At 40.4% G+C, this 18,391-nt stretch overlaps 1 protein-coding gene across 2 annotated transcripts; it reads right to left on the bottom strand.

The window, feature by feature from the left end:
- Positions 1-7: 7 nt before the first annotated feature.
- Positions 8-18,000, bottom strand: LOC117154715 (LHFPL tetraspan subfamily member 2a protein). 2 transcript variants are annotated; one of them, XM_076622658.1, is made up of 6 exons: positions 17,785-18,000; positions 11,934-11,999; positions 1,594-1,770; positions 1,075-1,350; positions 877-990; positions 8-563 (listed from the first exon to the last, which is right to left on the bottom strand). In XM_076622658.1, the coding sequence occupies exons 3-6, from the start codon at positions 1,718-1,720 to the stop codon at positions 421-423; spliced, it is 660 nt and encodes a 219-aa protein (XP_076478773.1). In that variant the 5' UTR covers positions 1,721-1,770; positions 11,934-11,999; positions 17,785-18,000; the 3' UTR covers positions 8-420. The 2 variants fall into 2 exon arrangements, with proteins under 2 accessions (XP_076478773.1, XP_033185834.2); XM_033329943.2 differs by lacking the exon at positions 11,934-11,999 and having other exon boundaries at positions 17,785-17,999.
- Between the last annotated feature and the right edge of the window lie 391 nt (positions 18,001-18,391).

Consider the following 18,391-nt stretch of genomic DNA (forward strand, 5'->3'; position numbering starts at 1 on the left):
ACAAGTATTTAACAACATCCTTGATTTATTTCTTCCTTATACAGTATTATTCTTCTCTTATATCATTTCTTACGAATATCTGTTTCATATACATTTATTTGTATACAAATCATCTGTAGTAAGCTGAACCGTACTTCTCTTAAAACAATCATAATGCTATAGAGATGAAAATCTGGGGAAAAATTGGCACAGAACAGATTCATTTCTGTGATAAGTACATATATATTCGATGAAGCAAAAGTTCAACGACCCCCTAACAAAGATCACTGACCTTGAACTTGATTTGGTCCCACGATAAATTCCCTTCTATTCTCTTGTCGCATTTGCCAACGTTTGGTTTACTTTATCATTGCTCTTTGGCAAAGATAATATCAATATTCCCAAAATATCAATGACGTACATTCCCCAGTTTTTCTAGTTTCACGCGAGGCAGATCAATGTTTTGCCCTCGTTCATTTTGTCCTGAACTTTATCACTGGCTGTGGACTTTTCTGCTTGGCCGCTTATTACCGCACAAACAAACGTCAATCCAACCCCTATCACGGCGCTATAGAAAGCCCAACCTGGAACATAAAACGTTCTTTACCCTTTTGCTTGACAATAAATTAATTAAGCAATGAAAATAATAGACGTCCCCTATTCTGTTTTATTCGTTTCATTTTATCTCTTAATTTATGTTACTCTTATATGTTATTGTTATTTTCATGTTTTCAATTTTTTAATGTTGCTTAGTGTGGGCAACAATTACAAAGATAAAATCCATGAATCTTTTTAAGTCGAGTTTTATGCAAAGGATTTAATCTACAGCATCTTGATTGCCCGCATAAAAAGTCAAAGTGTCTTGGGAATGTAAAGAATTGTAAACGCTTTTACTACCTAGAGAGCATTCAGCGAGATAGAAAGCGTTAGCTTCCGGTCCACAGATCCTTTGAACCCTTTCTGCGCCCCAGCCGGCGGGATACAAGATCATCCCCAGTAAATAAAATATTCCTGTTGGCAAGAAGCGAAGTAGCATTAGAAACTTAGAGAGTTACAAGCTGTTTGCAAAATTGAAGTGTCATGTTGAAATATTACCAGCAATAACCTGCGCAACACCAGCCAGGTTGAAGATGCTCTTTCTGCCGATGCTTTGCATGCAGCAGCCAACCAAAGCTGCCACCACTGTCATCGACATAATCGCCAAGCCAAGAGACAGGAAGAAGTAAGAAGCTTTCCAGCAGTCTGGAAATACGCTGGAATCTGTGGCGAAGCCGTCCAAGTTGAAATTTGCACAGTGAGTCTTCTTCCCGTGTAGCCTGATGCAACGATTGAAAATTCCGACTGTTGGCGCGTAAAACTCTGTCCCATTCTCTAACGATCAAAAGAAAAAACAGGAAAAAAGACTTTAATCCTTCGTCTAATATAGTTCTCTGTTTAGGAACGAACGAATGATGGATAAATTGTACAAGAAGTATCAACGAGAAGGTGATGGGGTCTCATCGAAGTAGACACGAGTCATTAATATTCCAAGCAACGTTAAGAACTTCTTTGAATATATCCCACCCTTCGACCGCATACTAACGACGTACGGATTAAATAAGAGAAAATAGTTACTCGTGTCTTTTATCTGAGGTCCGATGAGCCATTTTGGAGTGATGAGCCCCGATAAAACTGCCATTAACGCCGCCAGGGACAGGAGCGTCCACAGCAAACTACGACTAGTGACTATCACATAGCACATGCTGCCGTTCAATTGTGGATCTATGCCATCCTTCAAGCTCTAATCTCCTCCTGCAACATTTTTCCCTCTTACAATTATGACCGACCCATGAAGAAAGGCAATATTTATTAAAAGAACCAATTCATGGCAAGACATAACGACATAAGTTTCTACCGCTTCAGCTATCGATCTTCAACATCACGGTTCATGATTAAAATACATCCTGCTAAATACAACGTCAGAATTTTGAGCGACTGTGTATTTACAGCGACTGCCGTTCTTCATAGTTGGACAGTATCAATTATTAAGTGAACCCATAGGTAATGCGGCTCTTCTCAGAGTCAAAGCACTGGAATTGTTATACTACCAAAGTTTTATACAAATTAGGATAGGAAGCTTAATAGAAAAAGATGAAGAATTATAAAGAAATAAGGAGATTCATCGCTGATCAATTTCTAACAGGTAATTTCTCATTTTTACTTGTGTGACGATCCAACACTGTGAGCGCACTTGGTGCAAATTGGATCAAAGTCGATCGTGTTAAAGGCAAGTTTGAAAAGATGATTCGTGGACACCCTTATCGCGATTCAGTCGGCGTCAGGGGTCAACGATTCGGCGATCAGGCCCAAAGACTTTCGGGTAACTGCGCAAGAATAAATGCCACTCACATATATTTCGGGGAAACGTTACGTATGGCCCTTTTCCCGCGAACCAAAGAACAGGCCGGCATTAAAAGTGAAGAGTCGCAAGCTCAGCCATACGCATCTTTTTCTCGTTTCTTTTCTCTCGCGTTACCGGTTCCGATTTTTTATTCTGATTTCGTGAGAATCGTAAAGCCGTGCCTGCCCAACAAAGCATCCTTTTCTTCCGACCCCTCGTAAAACGACGAGCATGTTTGCGCGCTGATTCGAATCGACTTCGATCGGAGAAAAGGGCAAGAAGAGGTTTCTTCGAGCTGCCACGGGATCGTTATATTGAAATTCCCGGTTTGTTTCAGTTTGACGACCGCTTGACAACTCTTCCGGCACATCCTATTTCGAATGTTTCTCGTTGGATCTGTCATTAGAAAAAAGAAATCTTTGTAATAAAACCGTCAAGAAATAGTTTGTAAGATTTAAAACTGGTAATTTCAACTTCGAAGACCGAGAAGATTCACGTAAGACACTGCATGATTGATTATGGCCAATAAGAAACACTAATTGAAAATGTATGAAAATGATCGTATGGAACAAAATTACATTAAAAATGTGCTACTTGCCAAAGTATGGTGTTAAAACCACATCATAAAATCAATACGGAATGATCGAATCGCTTATCGAGCAATCCAATATTACGAAGAAAAATTCTCATGGTAAAGGGCGAAGCAATTTTTCTTCACTCTATGAATACATTTAAATTTGTTAGGAAATCTGATTCTACTCGACAAAGGCTTTTCGAGTTTTAATGTGACCAAGAACCAAGGCTAGAAAGATCGATCGGAAACCTGCCCCTCCCTCAGAACTGACCTATTTTGCTTTCTAACTTTAGATCGACCTAAGTTTGGGACCTGTGGATGATTTAGTGGGCGGTGGCCCTTCGTTGTTGAACGTATGCTGTTCTCCGCGACCCTTGAGATTTTTGATCCCCTTTAAACCCGCAAACTTAATCGCTTTCATTCCTCAGCGCCAGATGAGCGATTCTCTTTGATGTAGCCGAAACGTGGCGAATCAGTAAGCCACGATGTGACGCGTTCTTTGTATGGAAAAAGATCTCTTGGTGGTTGGCTCCATTCTCTGGGCTATTCTTTTATTCGTGCGTCGGAAGACACAGAATTTTGAGAAGCGAGCAACAACTCGCATACATAATTCGAAAACCATATAAGGAAAGAATTCTAGGACTCAGTAGCGACGTAATGAATTTTTATGATCTTTTTCTTTTACGAGTAAACATACGATTTGTCATGATTCGCGATCTTCGCATCGAAAGATAGAATAAATAACACAGATTTTTCTGTCGTAAAAATTAAAACAGCTGATATTTATACATCTACATTGATAGAATAACAGTTTGAAGAGGACAAATAGTGAAAGGAAAGAGACGCCGAGTAATAATCGCGTTGCTTCGGCCTGCGGAGTAACGTGGGGAAGCAGCGATGTTTAATTAAATTCGTTTCACGCTGTACATCTGCCAGTTTTATTTTTATCATTTCTTGCGCGCGACCTCCTCTAAAAGCACTCAAGAGGCGGGTTTACTTAGGATCGCCCCTTAATCGCTGTTTGTATTTATACTGTCTTCGAGTTTCGCGTCGGATTTAATGAATCCCTAACACCGGAAACACGTTGATTCACCGCGGCATAGAAACTCGTGACCTCACGGAGCAGCGGGATTGCTCCAACTTGTTTCAACATCGAACATCTGCCGTAGTTGTAAAAAACATGTGGCATTAATACAACCTCTCCTTCTTTCGTTATTAGGTATCTGCTGTTATGATGTTGAAAATGTTTAGCATCCTCCACGTGACATTAATAAACCGCGGTTTGGCTTGCAGCCATTCGAAGTTCGGAGAAGGACGGACGAGATAAGACCGATCAGAGCTTGCATGTAGACCGCCAGTCGTTCGACGGACAACTTCTCTTATTTTTTATTTCTTTTTTTCCACTTTAATCGTTGCGTTCATTGTTGTGGGTTGCCACGCCTTTAGCGAATGCAGTAGGGCTCCATTGTCTGGACGTGAGTCCCCTTTGCTGAATTAATTTTCCATGTTTAATTCGTTGGAAAGGATCAGGCTAAAGCATTGGGCCTGTAAACTAGGTGGAACGAAATTCTAGTCGATCGACCGACCACGTTTCTGATCGAATTATAACACGTTCGCTAACCAGCCACACGTGCTTCGCAATTAATTTACATTTAGTTCTATGCTTCAACTTGATCTCACACAGCTATGTACGATGTATGGTATTTCAATATAGTTGATATACAAGATGAACAAGAAATTGACGTACCAGAAGTTAACGTAAAATACATAAAGATACGTGTTACGTAAGTTTTACAAACGAGTTGTAACGTGAACCCCTCGAACACGTTGGTAGACCCAAGGAAAAATTATGAAATGTTGAATATCGTGAAGAATTATCAAATATATTATACAAAGGTACAAGAAACGAAACATGATCTATAGTGGGCATTTGCTTCAATCGTCTGTGATCGCGAACGTGTTAAAATTCTATAGAATTACCAGGGGAAACAACGTTAGAAGTCTCAGTTCAATTTCAGTTTACTCAGGTAAAGCAGAGTGATGAATTAGTAGAGATGAATAAGATCTCCGCAACATTGGTGAGCTTCTTCCTCGCCTCGCGCATCGCGGAATGCGATATCTTTCCTTTTCTCTCTGCTCGTGGCCCTGGACGAGAGGCTCCGACCATTAGTCATCCAGCAATGGGTCCTCTGTCCGGCAGCTCGTTATCAGAAAGGCGTAAGTCGACGGCCAGTGCGAACTTAACACTCGTAAATTCAAATCACACGTTTCCGGCCCGTGGACGTTGCTTTACGAGCATTCTTTATCCACGAGAAACCGGCGGAATCTATAATCTTCTATTTTTAAAAATATCCTTGTAAGAAACACGAATCTTCTGCGTCTTTCCTATCTTCTGGTTTCTCGCGTGTAATCATAAATTGTGAACTTGTCGTAAACATTTTCCATCGCCAAACGTTACTCGCTGTTTTATAGTTTACCATATGAAATCCATTGAGAGATTAGCACGTTAACAAGTTCTGCGAAATCTGAAACAATCGAACGTTTTGATTACAGAAACACGAGACACCTACACGTTGCATAATCCAGCGACGACGTAGACCATCTGCAAGGCAGCTGTTGGACAGGTGCTCCCTTACTTCTCCACTCTCTTGTTTTCGTCCCCTCTTACCATCGACAGATCCTCCCAGGCTCACCTTCTTCTTCTCCCTCTTCTTCGTTCTCTTCTTCTGCTGCCTCTCGTTTCATCTTTTTCTTTTACCTGCATCCTCCTGGCATGCACACTGTCGATTTTATCCAACAGTAATTTATCGTGATTTCAGCCGATCGCGTTCGATTAAACATTTTGGAGAAACGATTCCGCGAAGCCTCGCTGCAATTTCTCCAAAAATCGTATTCCAGATATTCTGGCACCGTTTACGTTCACGATTCAACAATTTGTTCGCTTCAAACAGAATGTAAAATGGAGTATCGATTTTTGTCCATCGAAGAGATGTTTTATTCATTCTCGAAGATTCAGTGGAATGTGCCATAAGATAAATTGCATATGTTCATGCAAGGTTATATCTTTGTGAACACAACCAGAGAAATGGAACTTACGCAGAGATTATGTTTCGATATATGCAATACACATAGAACGAAGAACCGATTATGTGTCCTGAGCAAAATTGAACACACACCCTTTAAAACAGAGCAATTTTTTTAAAACTGGCCCAGACGACTTTACTTTTTCTTTTCTTTTTGAGAAGTTAGAAGGTTTAGTTTACTAGATGACGTGGAAAAAAGTTGTAATAAAAGTGTAATTGGTCGGAATCTCGAAGAAAGGAATAAAGGTCACTTTTACAATTTTTCTGTCTGAGCCTGTAATGAAAATTTAAAGAACGCACTTTGTAGATTCGTTTCAGTCACATACATGCTGAATCGGTTGATATGGACGAATATAAGAATCTGTACATAGATTTTAGGTCGCCGAAAATCGCCAAGGCTGTGATTAAATTTTCATCCTGGGCCCAGATAAAAACATTGTAAAAAGCGACGTTTGCTTTTTTCTTCGCGATTTCGATTAACTGCAATTTTTCCAGAAATTTGCTTGCGCTCTATCTAGCAAACTATTGCTTCCAATTTCAAAAGAGAAAAATAAAATCAAGTCGTTTGGTGGAATTGTAAAAAGGTAATTCTGTCTTAAGCAGTATACGTTCACGTTTGCTCATTACCGTACACTGTACATGTTTCGCGCGTTCCCTCTTCCATTTCGTCGATTTTTAATTCAAGGTTTCGTCGATAGCGGATTGCCAAGCTGAATTCCCTTTTGTTCACGGGCAGATTTACAGTTCCGTAGAACGATTTGCGTTCCTGGAACAGCCACGCCTATTACCATGAATCTCTTTCGAAAAGGCTACGGCATTCCACGTCCGATGTATCCTTTATAAAAAAAAAAAAAAAAAAAAAAGGAGAAAAAAGTACGAAGTGTTGCCTGTATTGTAACATTCTCATCGGTATTCTTCTACTATTCGACTAAATTAATCGTCATTAATCTTGAAACCTCGTCCAACCACTGTCCTCCCTTTCTCATTGACTTCTATTGATTTCAATTCGATTACATCGAACCAAAAGAATCGTTGCATAATTCACACGCTGGCCATTCACGCGTGCTATGGTTACCGGATGTTCGAGCAGTTCGTTTTGCCGAATGTAAAGGGTTAAAGATCAATGATCGACGCGTATCGGAACGATCAACAGGAAGTGTACACGGAGTCGGCGATATTACTTCCGAGGCGAAATCCTATTTACCACGGCACAGCGATAACAGTTCGATGCTAGGCGCCTTTCCAGTGGAACGACCGCCAGGATAATTAAGGTACCACGAGCAAGACGACCAACTTAACGGTGATTTCCAGCGCATCTAGCTAGGCCCGGCAATTAAGATAATCGCCGATCGCGCGCTCCGACTACGCGTCTCCCTGGTCACGCTGTCCTCTTCGTGGATATCGATACCTGGAATTCTTTTGGAACTTTTATTCCACCATCCATCCACATCCATATATTTTTATCCATCGATTTTTCATCGATATCGTCGTTGTCTGTCGCGTTTGATGGAAACACAGGTAAATTTGATTTGAAATCAATCCAGTGACGTGGCCAGACGTGTGCAAGACAAATAGAATACAAGTGAAACATGGTTAGCTCTATGACAAGATACCATCGTATTGGCAAAGTTTGAAAGACGTTTGAGGATGTATATAAAAATTAGAACATGTGCTTCGCAGAGTTTATAACACGAAATATTTAGATAACCAGCTATTTCTTAGCTCCAACGTAAATTCACAGAAACAAAATATACGTATCTAAGCAGGAATTTCGAACCTCGCATCAAAGTCTCAACAAATTCAGATTAAATTCCAATGTTAATGTAACGCTTCGTATCCCATTTCTTTCTTACTCTCATCGTACGATTTTACAAACATTAATATAGTATATAAATATAATACTAACGATATTTGATACGTTTCACGTTCGCGATCAAACAAATTCTCGTTTCTCCAAACTATCCAAAGCTTATCAACCGCTGAAAGATCCAAGATACCAATCGTATACATATTTCTACCGAAAAGCTTCGTTTGATTTTCTGTTTCCCTTTCGATCGAGTTTCCATTAACTTTCTGCTCGCAACACGCGGAAGGTTCGCTTAGAATGTTGGTAACACGTCCAGTAAAAGATGTTAGAATAAAGATGCTGCTCATGCGTCTATTTTTCTCGCGGCTGACGCTTTTCATTCCCTCTCGCACCCAGTTCCCATCTTTCCTGCCCTTCCTTCTTCCCTCCTCTCTTCCCATTTGTTCCTGCTAGCTCCGGCTGGTTCGAGACCAGCATAGCCAGTCGCTGTGTCATCGAGCCTCGATACATCATAAATATAAATTGATTTCTGGATACGTGTTGGTACTGTTGGTACAAATGGGACTGCGTGCGAGCCGCACACGCGTCCGCGAAAGTCGTTGGTTGGCATACACGCGCGGGCTATAGCTACGTTTCGGAATCTTAATGCGCCGCGAAGGAACACGAACGCCAAAAATGACGAATGACTTGTCACAACGAATTTCGCAACGCCCGATCTACCGACTAACTCGTCACTTTTTATCGATCTACTCCTTCTTGTGATTCTTCCACTTTTTCTTCTTCTTTTTTTTTTCTATCGTTATTTTTCGGGGGGCAACGTATTTAGTATAGCGAGGCTAGATTTTCATTTTCGAGCGATTTTTTTTCCTGCACGTTGTTACAGCGTGAATACGCCGCGCAGGGACAGGAAACGATGCGCACGTGGAGACAAAATAAATGGACCTCGTCGTTATTAACGTGTGTGACAGTCGTGTGTCGAATGTATAGGTCGTGTAAATCCTAAGACGTCCACAGACTTGCGTTGAAGTACCTCCCACGCTGTATAATCAAATAACAAGAGCACACAGCTCGTCGCATCTTTGTAACGACGAATCATCTCACGCAAGTTGATATTTGTTTCTTGAAAATTGAATATTAATCGCGTGCTTGTAGGATAAAATTATGGGATTAATAGAAAGCATGATCGCTGTCTTTCGTATTATACGAGCATACTGAGAGGGCAGTCGGCGCGCGTTAATTTTTATCTACCGTAAGTAAGTTCGTGAGTTTCTCCGTATAATCTAATGAACTGCTGAAACTGGCGGCAAAATTCGCTCGTCTGCATCATACTTAAATGCATCTCTCTGAGTAATATAATTTATTAAATTGCAATAGGCGCGCAATAATCACAGCTTGCCTCGGTGGAAGTCGCAAGTGGGCATTTCCTGAAGATCGCGATAAACCCGTCTGCGCAAAGTGCTATGAACTCGGGCAACTCTAGATAAATCTAAACGAATCGCGTGATAAACCTCACTGTGCGCATCGAAATATTTAAAAACTGACAGATACTTTAAATTCTCCTCTCGTTTCTTCTTCCTTCCATTTTTTTTTTTTCATTGTTTTTTCTTATGGAGGAATGCATATATAGTATATATATATAAACGAGGAGTAGGAAACTGTCGGAAGGAAACGCAAGTTCTGTCCCCAAGGTATCTTTCTGTGGACCTTCGTATAGCTTCTGATTCCCTGGAAACGCATTAACGAGCGATTACGAATCCATTCCAGATCGTTGAGATTGCCACGGGGGCTCGTTTTCTCGGTAGAAGCCGCCAACAACGCTGCTTGCATCAGAGCAGCCGGTTGGAAGATTAGAATGCACCGTGCATTCGCTTTTCGAACGACTTGCACGCGCGTTGCCATCACCACGAACAGAGCCACGAGCAGAGTTCTCGACGAGCCTCAGGATCACTCTCGGTTTCTTGTTGTTCGAACAACGTTCTGGATGAGAGCTTCCAGCAAATTCAAATATTCCTATCGCCAGAGTCTTTCAAAGAGATTTCTCAAGGAAAAAACGTATAATTCAGGCACCGGACTTAAATTCACGAAACTCGAATCTTCGACTTCGTCGGGTCTGGAAACTATGGAAACCTGGACTTTGATCCTTATACGCAGTTCTTACGTTCGTACATTGTTCCTTTAATCGTTGTTTTAAAGCGAATCTTCATCGAAAGGCCATACGAATAACGTATCGATCTATCAAGCCTATCTGTTTGGCTCATCCAATGGAACTACTTATAACAGCGATCTAATTGTTGTAGAGTACATCAGCCTGCTTTGTCGGGTAGAATATATAGAGATTAATGATCTTTTAATAGTTAACCCTTAACTCTTTGTAATTTTGAAGCAGATATAAGAGCTACATAGTAACTAGCCTGTGATATTTACGCATCGACAGAGAATCGAAAGCCGTAGAGCGCAGAAAATGCATATGGTACGATAAAAACAAGTAGAATATCCAAGTTACAGATGAAACAAATTTCTCTTTTGATTCTGTTTGTTTAACACTAACCTCACCAGGTCCGGTCGAGTAACCGGTTTCAAAATTTAATTTAAAATTGGTCACTCGTTGTTATTTCTTTCGTTCGTTTAACTCTACGTGAATTCTCATATTAATAAAAATTGAGAAATTGATTAATCAGATAAGAACGAAAATCGTGATGGTAAAAATACGAATTCTCATAAAGAGTCTGGTGACGACGACTCGCGGCCACTTCGGAACAGGAATGTATATTGACTTTCTTTTTCCTGAATTTATCATTAGAAAGCAACTCGAGCAAACTCTATTGGAAATTTTTGCGAGTATATCAAGAAAATTCGCCAGTGACCGAAGGTTAACGATAAACGTCGGTATTATCAACCAGACGACTGATTTATCGTGTTAGTCAATTAGCGACCTAATTGACGTATCGTCACGAGCCTTAATTAAGAATTATCATGAAAATCCATTTGCGTGTGACCCAGTTTAAGACCGAGAACGACAACGCGTTATCTGCCGACAGAAATCGGGGTACTCCCCTTTGTTCGTGCAGCTCCTCCTCGGACACGAGTCGCCCGCATTCCTCTGTTAGGTACGTACCAGGAAAAAAAGCGGCCAGAGCCCTCCTCTTGGAGGGGAAAAAAAAAGAAAAAGAAGGAAGAAAGAAAAGGTGAATTTACAGGCAAGCGTGGCCGTAATGTAGTCAAGCCTGCCAGTTCAAAGCGAGCTCGCGTACGAAGACGCGATTCGATTCACGCTTTGAAGCGTGTACTTACAAAGAGCTGCAGGATGTTGCGCCGCTTGCAATTATTTTCTGCCTCTCGTTACTCTATTTTCAACCTTATTACTCTATTTTAAAGCCGCTATAACATTTCTTAACGTACTGGTGGCGACGATCAGCGATGTGTCTACCGATCCCTCGAACGATCTGACTTTCCATAAATTTCTCAATTATTCGAATAAAATCCACGTAACGATAGAATTACATAGTTAGAAACGAACGTCGTATTTTCATAGATATTATCGAATTATAGATTGCTTTGAAACGTTTCGTTTTAATATTTCGTACGATTTTACTATCTGCTGTATATCCTGCGCATTTTATGGATCAAGCGTTGCAAAGGCCGAAGATATCCAAAGAGCTAGGAACGCGACGACGAAATCCGACGACTGTTGGCTGTTATCTGTTTTTGGTTCGCTCGCTTGTTAAGTAAATCGAAAACGGGGATGAGAAATATTTAAGACTCAATGAAATAGAAAGACAGCTGTCTCAGTTCGTGTGTCGCGCATCCATGCTTATACGTGTACTTAACTCAAATTCATTCAAGCAGAGTGATATCATCTTCATTGGAGAAACCTCAGCTGATGTGTCGTGCGTCTCTGTATTTATACGTGTAATTTAAAACCATTGAGACGTAGCCATGTTTGGTATCTCATTGGTATATCATCGAAGAAGCTGTCAGCAACGCGAACCTACGTATATATCAATGCATAAAATTCTTACGAAAAATCACGATTCCTCGTTCGAATCGTTTCAATATCGCTACTGTTGAATTCAATATATAGCTTCTAGTATTTCTAAAAACGCTACGTACCTTGAATTCGAGTTAAATACCGGTGCACGCTCGATCAAGTCTACACAGTGTCCCAAGTTTAGACGGCTAAAGAAAATGATATTATACAGGGTGGTTGGTAACTGGTGGTACTTGTGGTAAGAAGTCGAAAATATAGAATACAATTTTTTTTTTATTTTTCCATGGAGACAACGATCTACAGTGAGATCCGTTATAACGAGACGCGATAAAGTGCACGCGTACCGAGCGAAAATTCAAAGTCGATTTTCTCGAAAACAAAGCCTCGAACGAAAAATTTTTATTCTATATTTTCGACTTCTTTTTTCGCATAAAATCACCCCCTTTCCGCTTGTACCACCAGTTACCAACCATCCTGTATAAACGTAAGTGTTGTATTAGATTGTGCGAAATGTTTCTTTCGTTTTATAAGGAAATAAGAGATTTTCTGTTTTATATTGGTTTATTGAATTATGCAGGAACATAATAATAGAAATAGAACGAAATGGATCATACTGCCTAATTCAATAAAATAACATAAAACACTTTTCGGACAACCCAATACCGTAATGTACAAACTCTTAGTAAAAACGTTATAGCAGAAATATGAAACCTGAAAGCAATAGACGAACATTATCACGAAAGGCAAATTGGTCGGAGAGGGCGCGTTATTATTTGGTCCGCGAGATCGCCAGATCTTGCAACATTACGGATTTTTATCCGCAGGGAACAGTGAAAGCGATTGTGTATCGTACAAGAGTCGATTGGCGACAAGAACTAATAGAAAGGATTGATGGCGCATTCGTTGATCTAAAACAAGATAAACATGAAATTCGGAGAGTTACAAACTCAATTTCCGTACGATGCGAAGCTTATGCTCGAAAAGGGGGATGGCATTTTGAAATGGACGCATAAATCAACTTTCTTTTCGGTGTAATAAGACGTTTGAGGGCATATGTTCGCGTTTCATCTTTTTCTTCTTTCTACTCGTGCAACGTGTTTTGGTGAAGCTTGATCGTTTGAACTTGCTACACTCTGTGTACAGGGTGTCTCGTTTTAATCGTCGTTGAAAAGTGTTTCAAAGTGAAACTTGTCTTGTTTCGAGGAAAAGTTTTCCGCCACGGTGAGAAATCTTATCTAGGCGAACGTGTTTTGAGGATCTCGAAGCAACCTTTGTTTCTTCAAATGGAACTATACATATTTTTATATACCACTCGATGTATCTTAATTTTTTCTACAAGAAAGTATCAAGGTACTTGGAACATGGTTAGTTCGAAAGATATTCTGTCTTTAATCTTGTAAAACTTATCGTATGAAAGACGAGGAAGGATAACGTAGTGCTTTTATATTCATGTTCTTTGCTTGTCTTTCGTACACTCGATTCGATAGAATTCACATTCAGCTATCTTTTAGATTAGGCGTTTTCAGATACAGATACTTCGATACCTTTTTGTAGAGAATTAAGAACTGCATCGTATAAAAAGAGAACGTATAGTTCCATTTAAGAAAACTACAGATCACCTTGAAATCTCTACATAGACCAAATTTGTGACCATCGCAACACGTTTCCTCCGAAACGAAATAAGTTTTATTTCAAAACTCTTTTGAGAGTAATCCTCCTCGTGTCGATTAAAATGAGACACCCTCTGTAAACCTAAAAATTATTAAAATCAGTCGCTTTAATCGTTTCGTTATTAAATCATTGTACCGTGTGGCACTGCTAAGAACGTTGCACTGGTCGTTCGTCTCTCAAGTCGCGAATACCATCAGAGTTTGATTGGGAGGCGCGTGAAATGCAATTTGCAAACGAGCCGTATATTTACCCACACGTATACGACGATACACGATTGATGACCAGAGTACATATTTTCTTCCTATATATATATATATATATCGATGACGCATCTCTGTGTACTCACAGAAGCCGGTTCGAATAAACGCGCGAGCACGTACACTCGAGTGTGTATCAACGTTGAGACTGTTGAGACACGCGTGTCCACGCTTGCCAGGGTAATATCGAAATACTATCGCTTCCCACGCGAGAAGGAGCCTCGATTCTGTCTAAACGGCGCCCGTGCGTCCGCCTGTATTCACGTGCGTGCGTAAAAGCTGCCTTATTGGGAAGCTTTAATGGCTAGACCACGGCCAAGAGTACGTCGAGCATACTTTATGCCATCGACCATATTTGTCCTACGATTCATATCGTGACAGCGAAAACGGATTCGGTAACGAGTCCCTTTCGTGAGCTTTCGCAACAGCTCTCTCGATCGTTCTAACGGTTCGATATCGTTTCGTGCTCTTAATGGTATAGAAGATTATGCAGCGTGGTCTCATCGAGAATTAGCTTCCAGAGGAATTTCTATCGTCGTCATTCTCTATTCCAGCGTTTCATTTTGCGAAATTCTGATGTTAGTTCGTTGCCACTGGACAGTTGGGTTGTCCGAAAAGTGTCTTTCTCTCGCAAACGTGTTTTTTACAACAGTGCACCTTCGTACAAACGTGAAACCAAGTCTGTGAAATGTCGCGGTGTTCATCTCAACAGAGCAAGATGGATCGTACGTAATTCGACAAAATAATATAAAACAAAAACGTTGTGCGTCTATTATTTCCTCATGAAACGAAAGAACTTTTTGGATATCCTAATAAAATGGTAATTAAATTGACGCATATGGAATATCGTTTGTTCCGAGTTTCAAGCTGGTTTATCCCGTCGCGGAAAATTATTAGGACCGTGTTAAGGAAGCAGACATTTATTACAAATTGTATCGAATCGAGAAGTATTTTTAATGGGGAAGAATTTAAACGGAAAGCGTGCACGAGGAAAAATTTCTGTCACACTTTTTTGCGATTTACCGGGGCGTCTCGCTTTACAAAGAAATTCCCATGTTAATAATAATTTCAATCTTTTGATAACAGGCAACGACTACCAGGGTTTGGTGCACGTATGATATCATTCGTTTCTTCTTAGAGATAACTTCGTTTAGCGAGCTTGCAGCTAAGAATTCCAGCATTTTGCACGTTTATCAATTCGACGATTTAGCGAATCGAATGGCAAAGACTGTATCTTTGTGAGAACATGTCCCTGTCTCGGAGGAGGCGTTATTACATCGTAGAAATACCTTTGCGGACTGTTTCGTTCAGCACGTAATAACTGTCATAGTCGATTGCAGTATAGTATGGTCGAGAGACACGGTCCTCGTGGTCCAGAATCCCCGTGGTTTACCAGATCGTAACCAGATCTTTGAATTTCGAGGTTTACTATTACGATGGCACGCCGTCTACTAAGACGTTCGCTAAGATCTTCGTGATACTTTTCTTCTTTCGATAAGCATAAACGTGGAGCATATGGTAATATTTTTTGAAAAGGTGAATCTATCGAAACAACGAATATTTGGACCGAAGAAACCATAATTTGAAAGCGAGACCCGCGACGCTTTTCGTTCCTCGATAAGCAAATCGTAATTTTGTAAAAAAATTAGAGTATCGAATCGAAAAAGATTTGAAACTAGAAAACTACAATTTTGTAAGCGAACAGAGACATCGAGACGCCGAAGATTTAAAAGCAAGAGAGTGGAATTTTTGCCGGAAAGGCGGCGGTATCGAGCCAAGAAGGGTCCGACGCGAAGAAACTGCACTTTAACGAAAAAGATTACACAGGTTTCTGTGCGGTATTTGACACTACTGTTACGCGAAACATCCTCGCTATCTCGTTTCACTGACAGTCGAACGCGCCGTCCAACTGCTTACGAAGTAATTTAACCGTTCCGCTATGGTGATTTAAAAAAATTGAACTTGAGAAACAGGGGGACGCAGCCGCAGACGGGCAAAAAACGAATGACCGAGGCGATTAATTAATCGTTGTCCTGTCGCTTTCGTTTAAGCGTAATTCGTCTCAATTTAACGGTCTGCTGTTCCTCAAAATAAATTCATTAAGAAAAACGATACTCGACCGATTACACGCCGAATACGTAATTTGGAAAATTAAAAGCGCTTTTGGATCGTGACTTTTTTTCTCTTTTTTTCTGTGAAATTGCGATCAGGATAATGATTTCGTCGCGTCAGGATAATGATCTCGAAGCTGTTGCGCGCGATAGAGCAAAAAGAAAAAACGGGAGGGAAGAGCCGAAACCACCCTACGATGCATAATTCATGGTGGTAGGTCTGGCTTTATGGCACACCCTGATGCCTGATGATGTAAACAGTCGTAAATTAATGCAATTGGCCAGAGCTGGTTCACGTGTGTGGTAGAAAGAGAGAAATGAAGGGATAGATACATTAACATCGCGTTCGGTGAACTTCGCGCTTCCACACTTGGCAAATTCAAAGATTGCACAGCTTCCACGCGCCTGCACCGCTCTCTGCGCTCTATCCTCCGCTTCCGGTACGTAATTGGTCCCATTAAAGAGACGCAACGACTCGTTAAAGAAAACATTAGCGACAAGTAACAGAATATTGGTGAAATTGTTTATGTCATTTGAATATTTTAATTTCCGAGGGCTGTACTTATTTTAATCGAACCCTTCAGAAGCCACATCGATCAGGAAAGTACAGGGAAATGATGCTACAAACACTGTTTCTTATTTTTAATTTACGTTAAAATTTACCATTTTCTTGTGGCATTTTTATGGAACTTGTGGAATTAAACTCATTGGTTTCTGGAGAATCGGATATCGATCGTGTATTTATGTAATGAAATTAAGCAATGATCAGAAACGTATACAACGCTCTGCTTTTTAAATTTACGCCAGAATTCACTATTACTCGTGTCATCTTTTCGCGATGAATGAACCTGCGCATCTGAATTTTTGTTTCTTGAGAGTCGAATATCAATCGAGTATTTACATAACGAAATTAAATAAGCGATAAGAAGCAGAGTCGATCAATTTATCTTCCGAGAGGCTCGATTGTAAGACCGTTTGACTGTCTAAGGTATAAGTCAAAGAAAAAGGTAGATTACTCATCCACGACCCTATTATCTACAAAACCTGTAGAACAACCTCAAGACACGTAGCAGTCTTAGACACGGTCCACGCAAATCGCATTCGAGCACATCTTCTAAGAGTCATCCGTATCGTCGATAGTGTTCGCATTGTATTTCAATATCTTATCTTGTATTTGTTATTTATCACGATGTAACATCAAGGAGCCGAATTTACCGAGTTTTACAAGTTCAAAAAATGTATTATATTTTATCATATCGTGAATGTATTATTCGCGAGAATTTAATTCAAGAACCAAACCGAGATTTCCAATTTCTATACAGCCAGGTTGCAGTCAGATTATGCGAGTCAAAGAATCAAACTTGTTCGAAAGATTATTAAGTTCTTATTACAATTTCATTTTATTATTATTATCAATTTTGATATAAGAAGATGTATATACTTCACTTATGCCGGTTCTACCATCAATTTTGACTACGAAACAAGTATGTACACATATATAAATATATAAATACCAGTTTCCTATCGTTTTCCTATGAAAAGTGTTCGAACAGTTTTATATCATATCGTATGACAAATTACAAGTAACGATCGTATTAAACGAAATCTGGTGTGAAAATAGTTAAAGCATTTCCAAGTTGGCCGAGGGGCTGTACCAATCGTTTCGCGTCCAAAGCAAAGTCAATTGCATTTGGCTTTAAGGGATCGCGTGTCATTCGAGATCCGACTATCAATGGGTCCGTTTTGCATCGCAAAGGACTCGCTCGTTCTATTGTTCGCCTCTCTCGATAATTCAGCTCCAACAGAGTGTAAAAGGAATAAATATTCAATTACCGGACACGTATCATCCACTTTTGTCCTCGGCTATGCAAAGTCGCGTGAATTTCAATGAAACGAAAATCCAAACGAATAAATCTCACGGCAATTTCACTCACCTCCGATCCGTTTCCTGCCCAACGTAAAGCTTGATAATGACGAACGTTCGCACTCGGTTACTAGAGGAAATAGATATTAGTCAGTGGCTATTCGTGGTCGAGAACGGAACTGTCAAGCGGCCGTTTCTCCTGTCAAAGGCCTCGCGTAGTCGACGCTTTTTTCCTGGACACGGAGCTGCGCGGTCAAAGCGCCGAGCTGAACTGAACCCGAGGCGGCTCGCGATCGCCGCTATAACGCGTGGCGATCGTGAACGCAGACCTGTTTGTTGGTGGGACGCGGGGCCTCCTCGTGTTATTTACTTTATTACGCTACTCGTTGCGAGGTTCGGGGAAATATACCGTCGAAAGGGAGTGAAATTCTAGCGGATTTTCTACGATCCGCAGTTCTTGTATCTACGGCGAACAGGCTCGTGATAAGAATGAACAGATTCTCCGAATCTTTAGGTAATAATACTTTGATTTTAAAGCATCTTTGAATCTTCCTAGTCGGAAGCTAAACTCGCTTGATCTACGTTAGTGGAGACGATATTATAAAAACGATATAGATTTCCTTATAGAGATCCTTGGAATCCAAGTGTCTTGATACTCACGAACGATATAATTATGC

This window comes from Bombus vancouverensis, chromosome 11, assembly GCF_051014615.1.
Source record: "Bombus vancouverensis nearcticus chromosome 11, iyBomVanc1_principal, whole genome shotgun sequence".
NCBI lineage: Eukaryota > Metazoa > Arthropoda > Insecta > Hymenoptera > Apidae > Bombus > Bombus vancouverensis.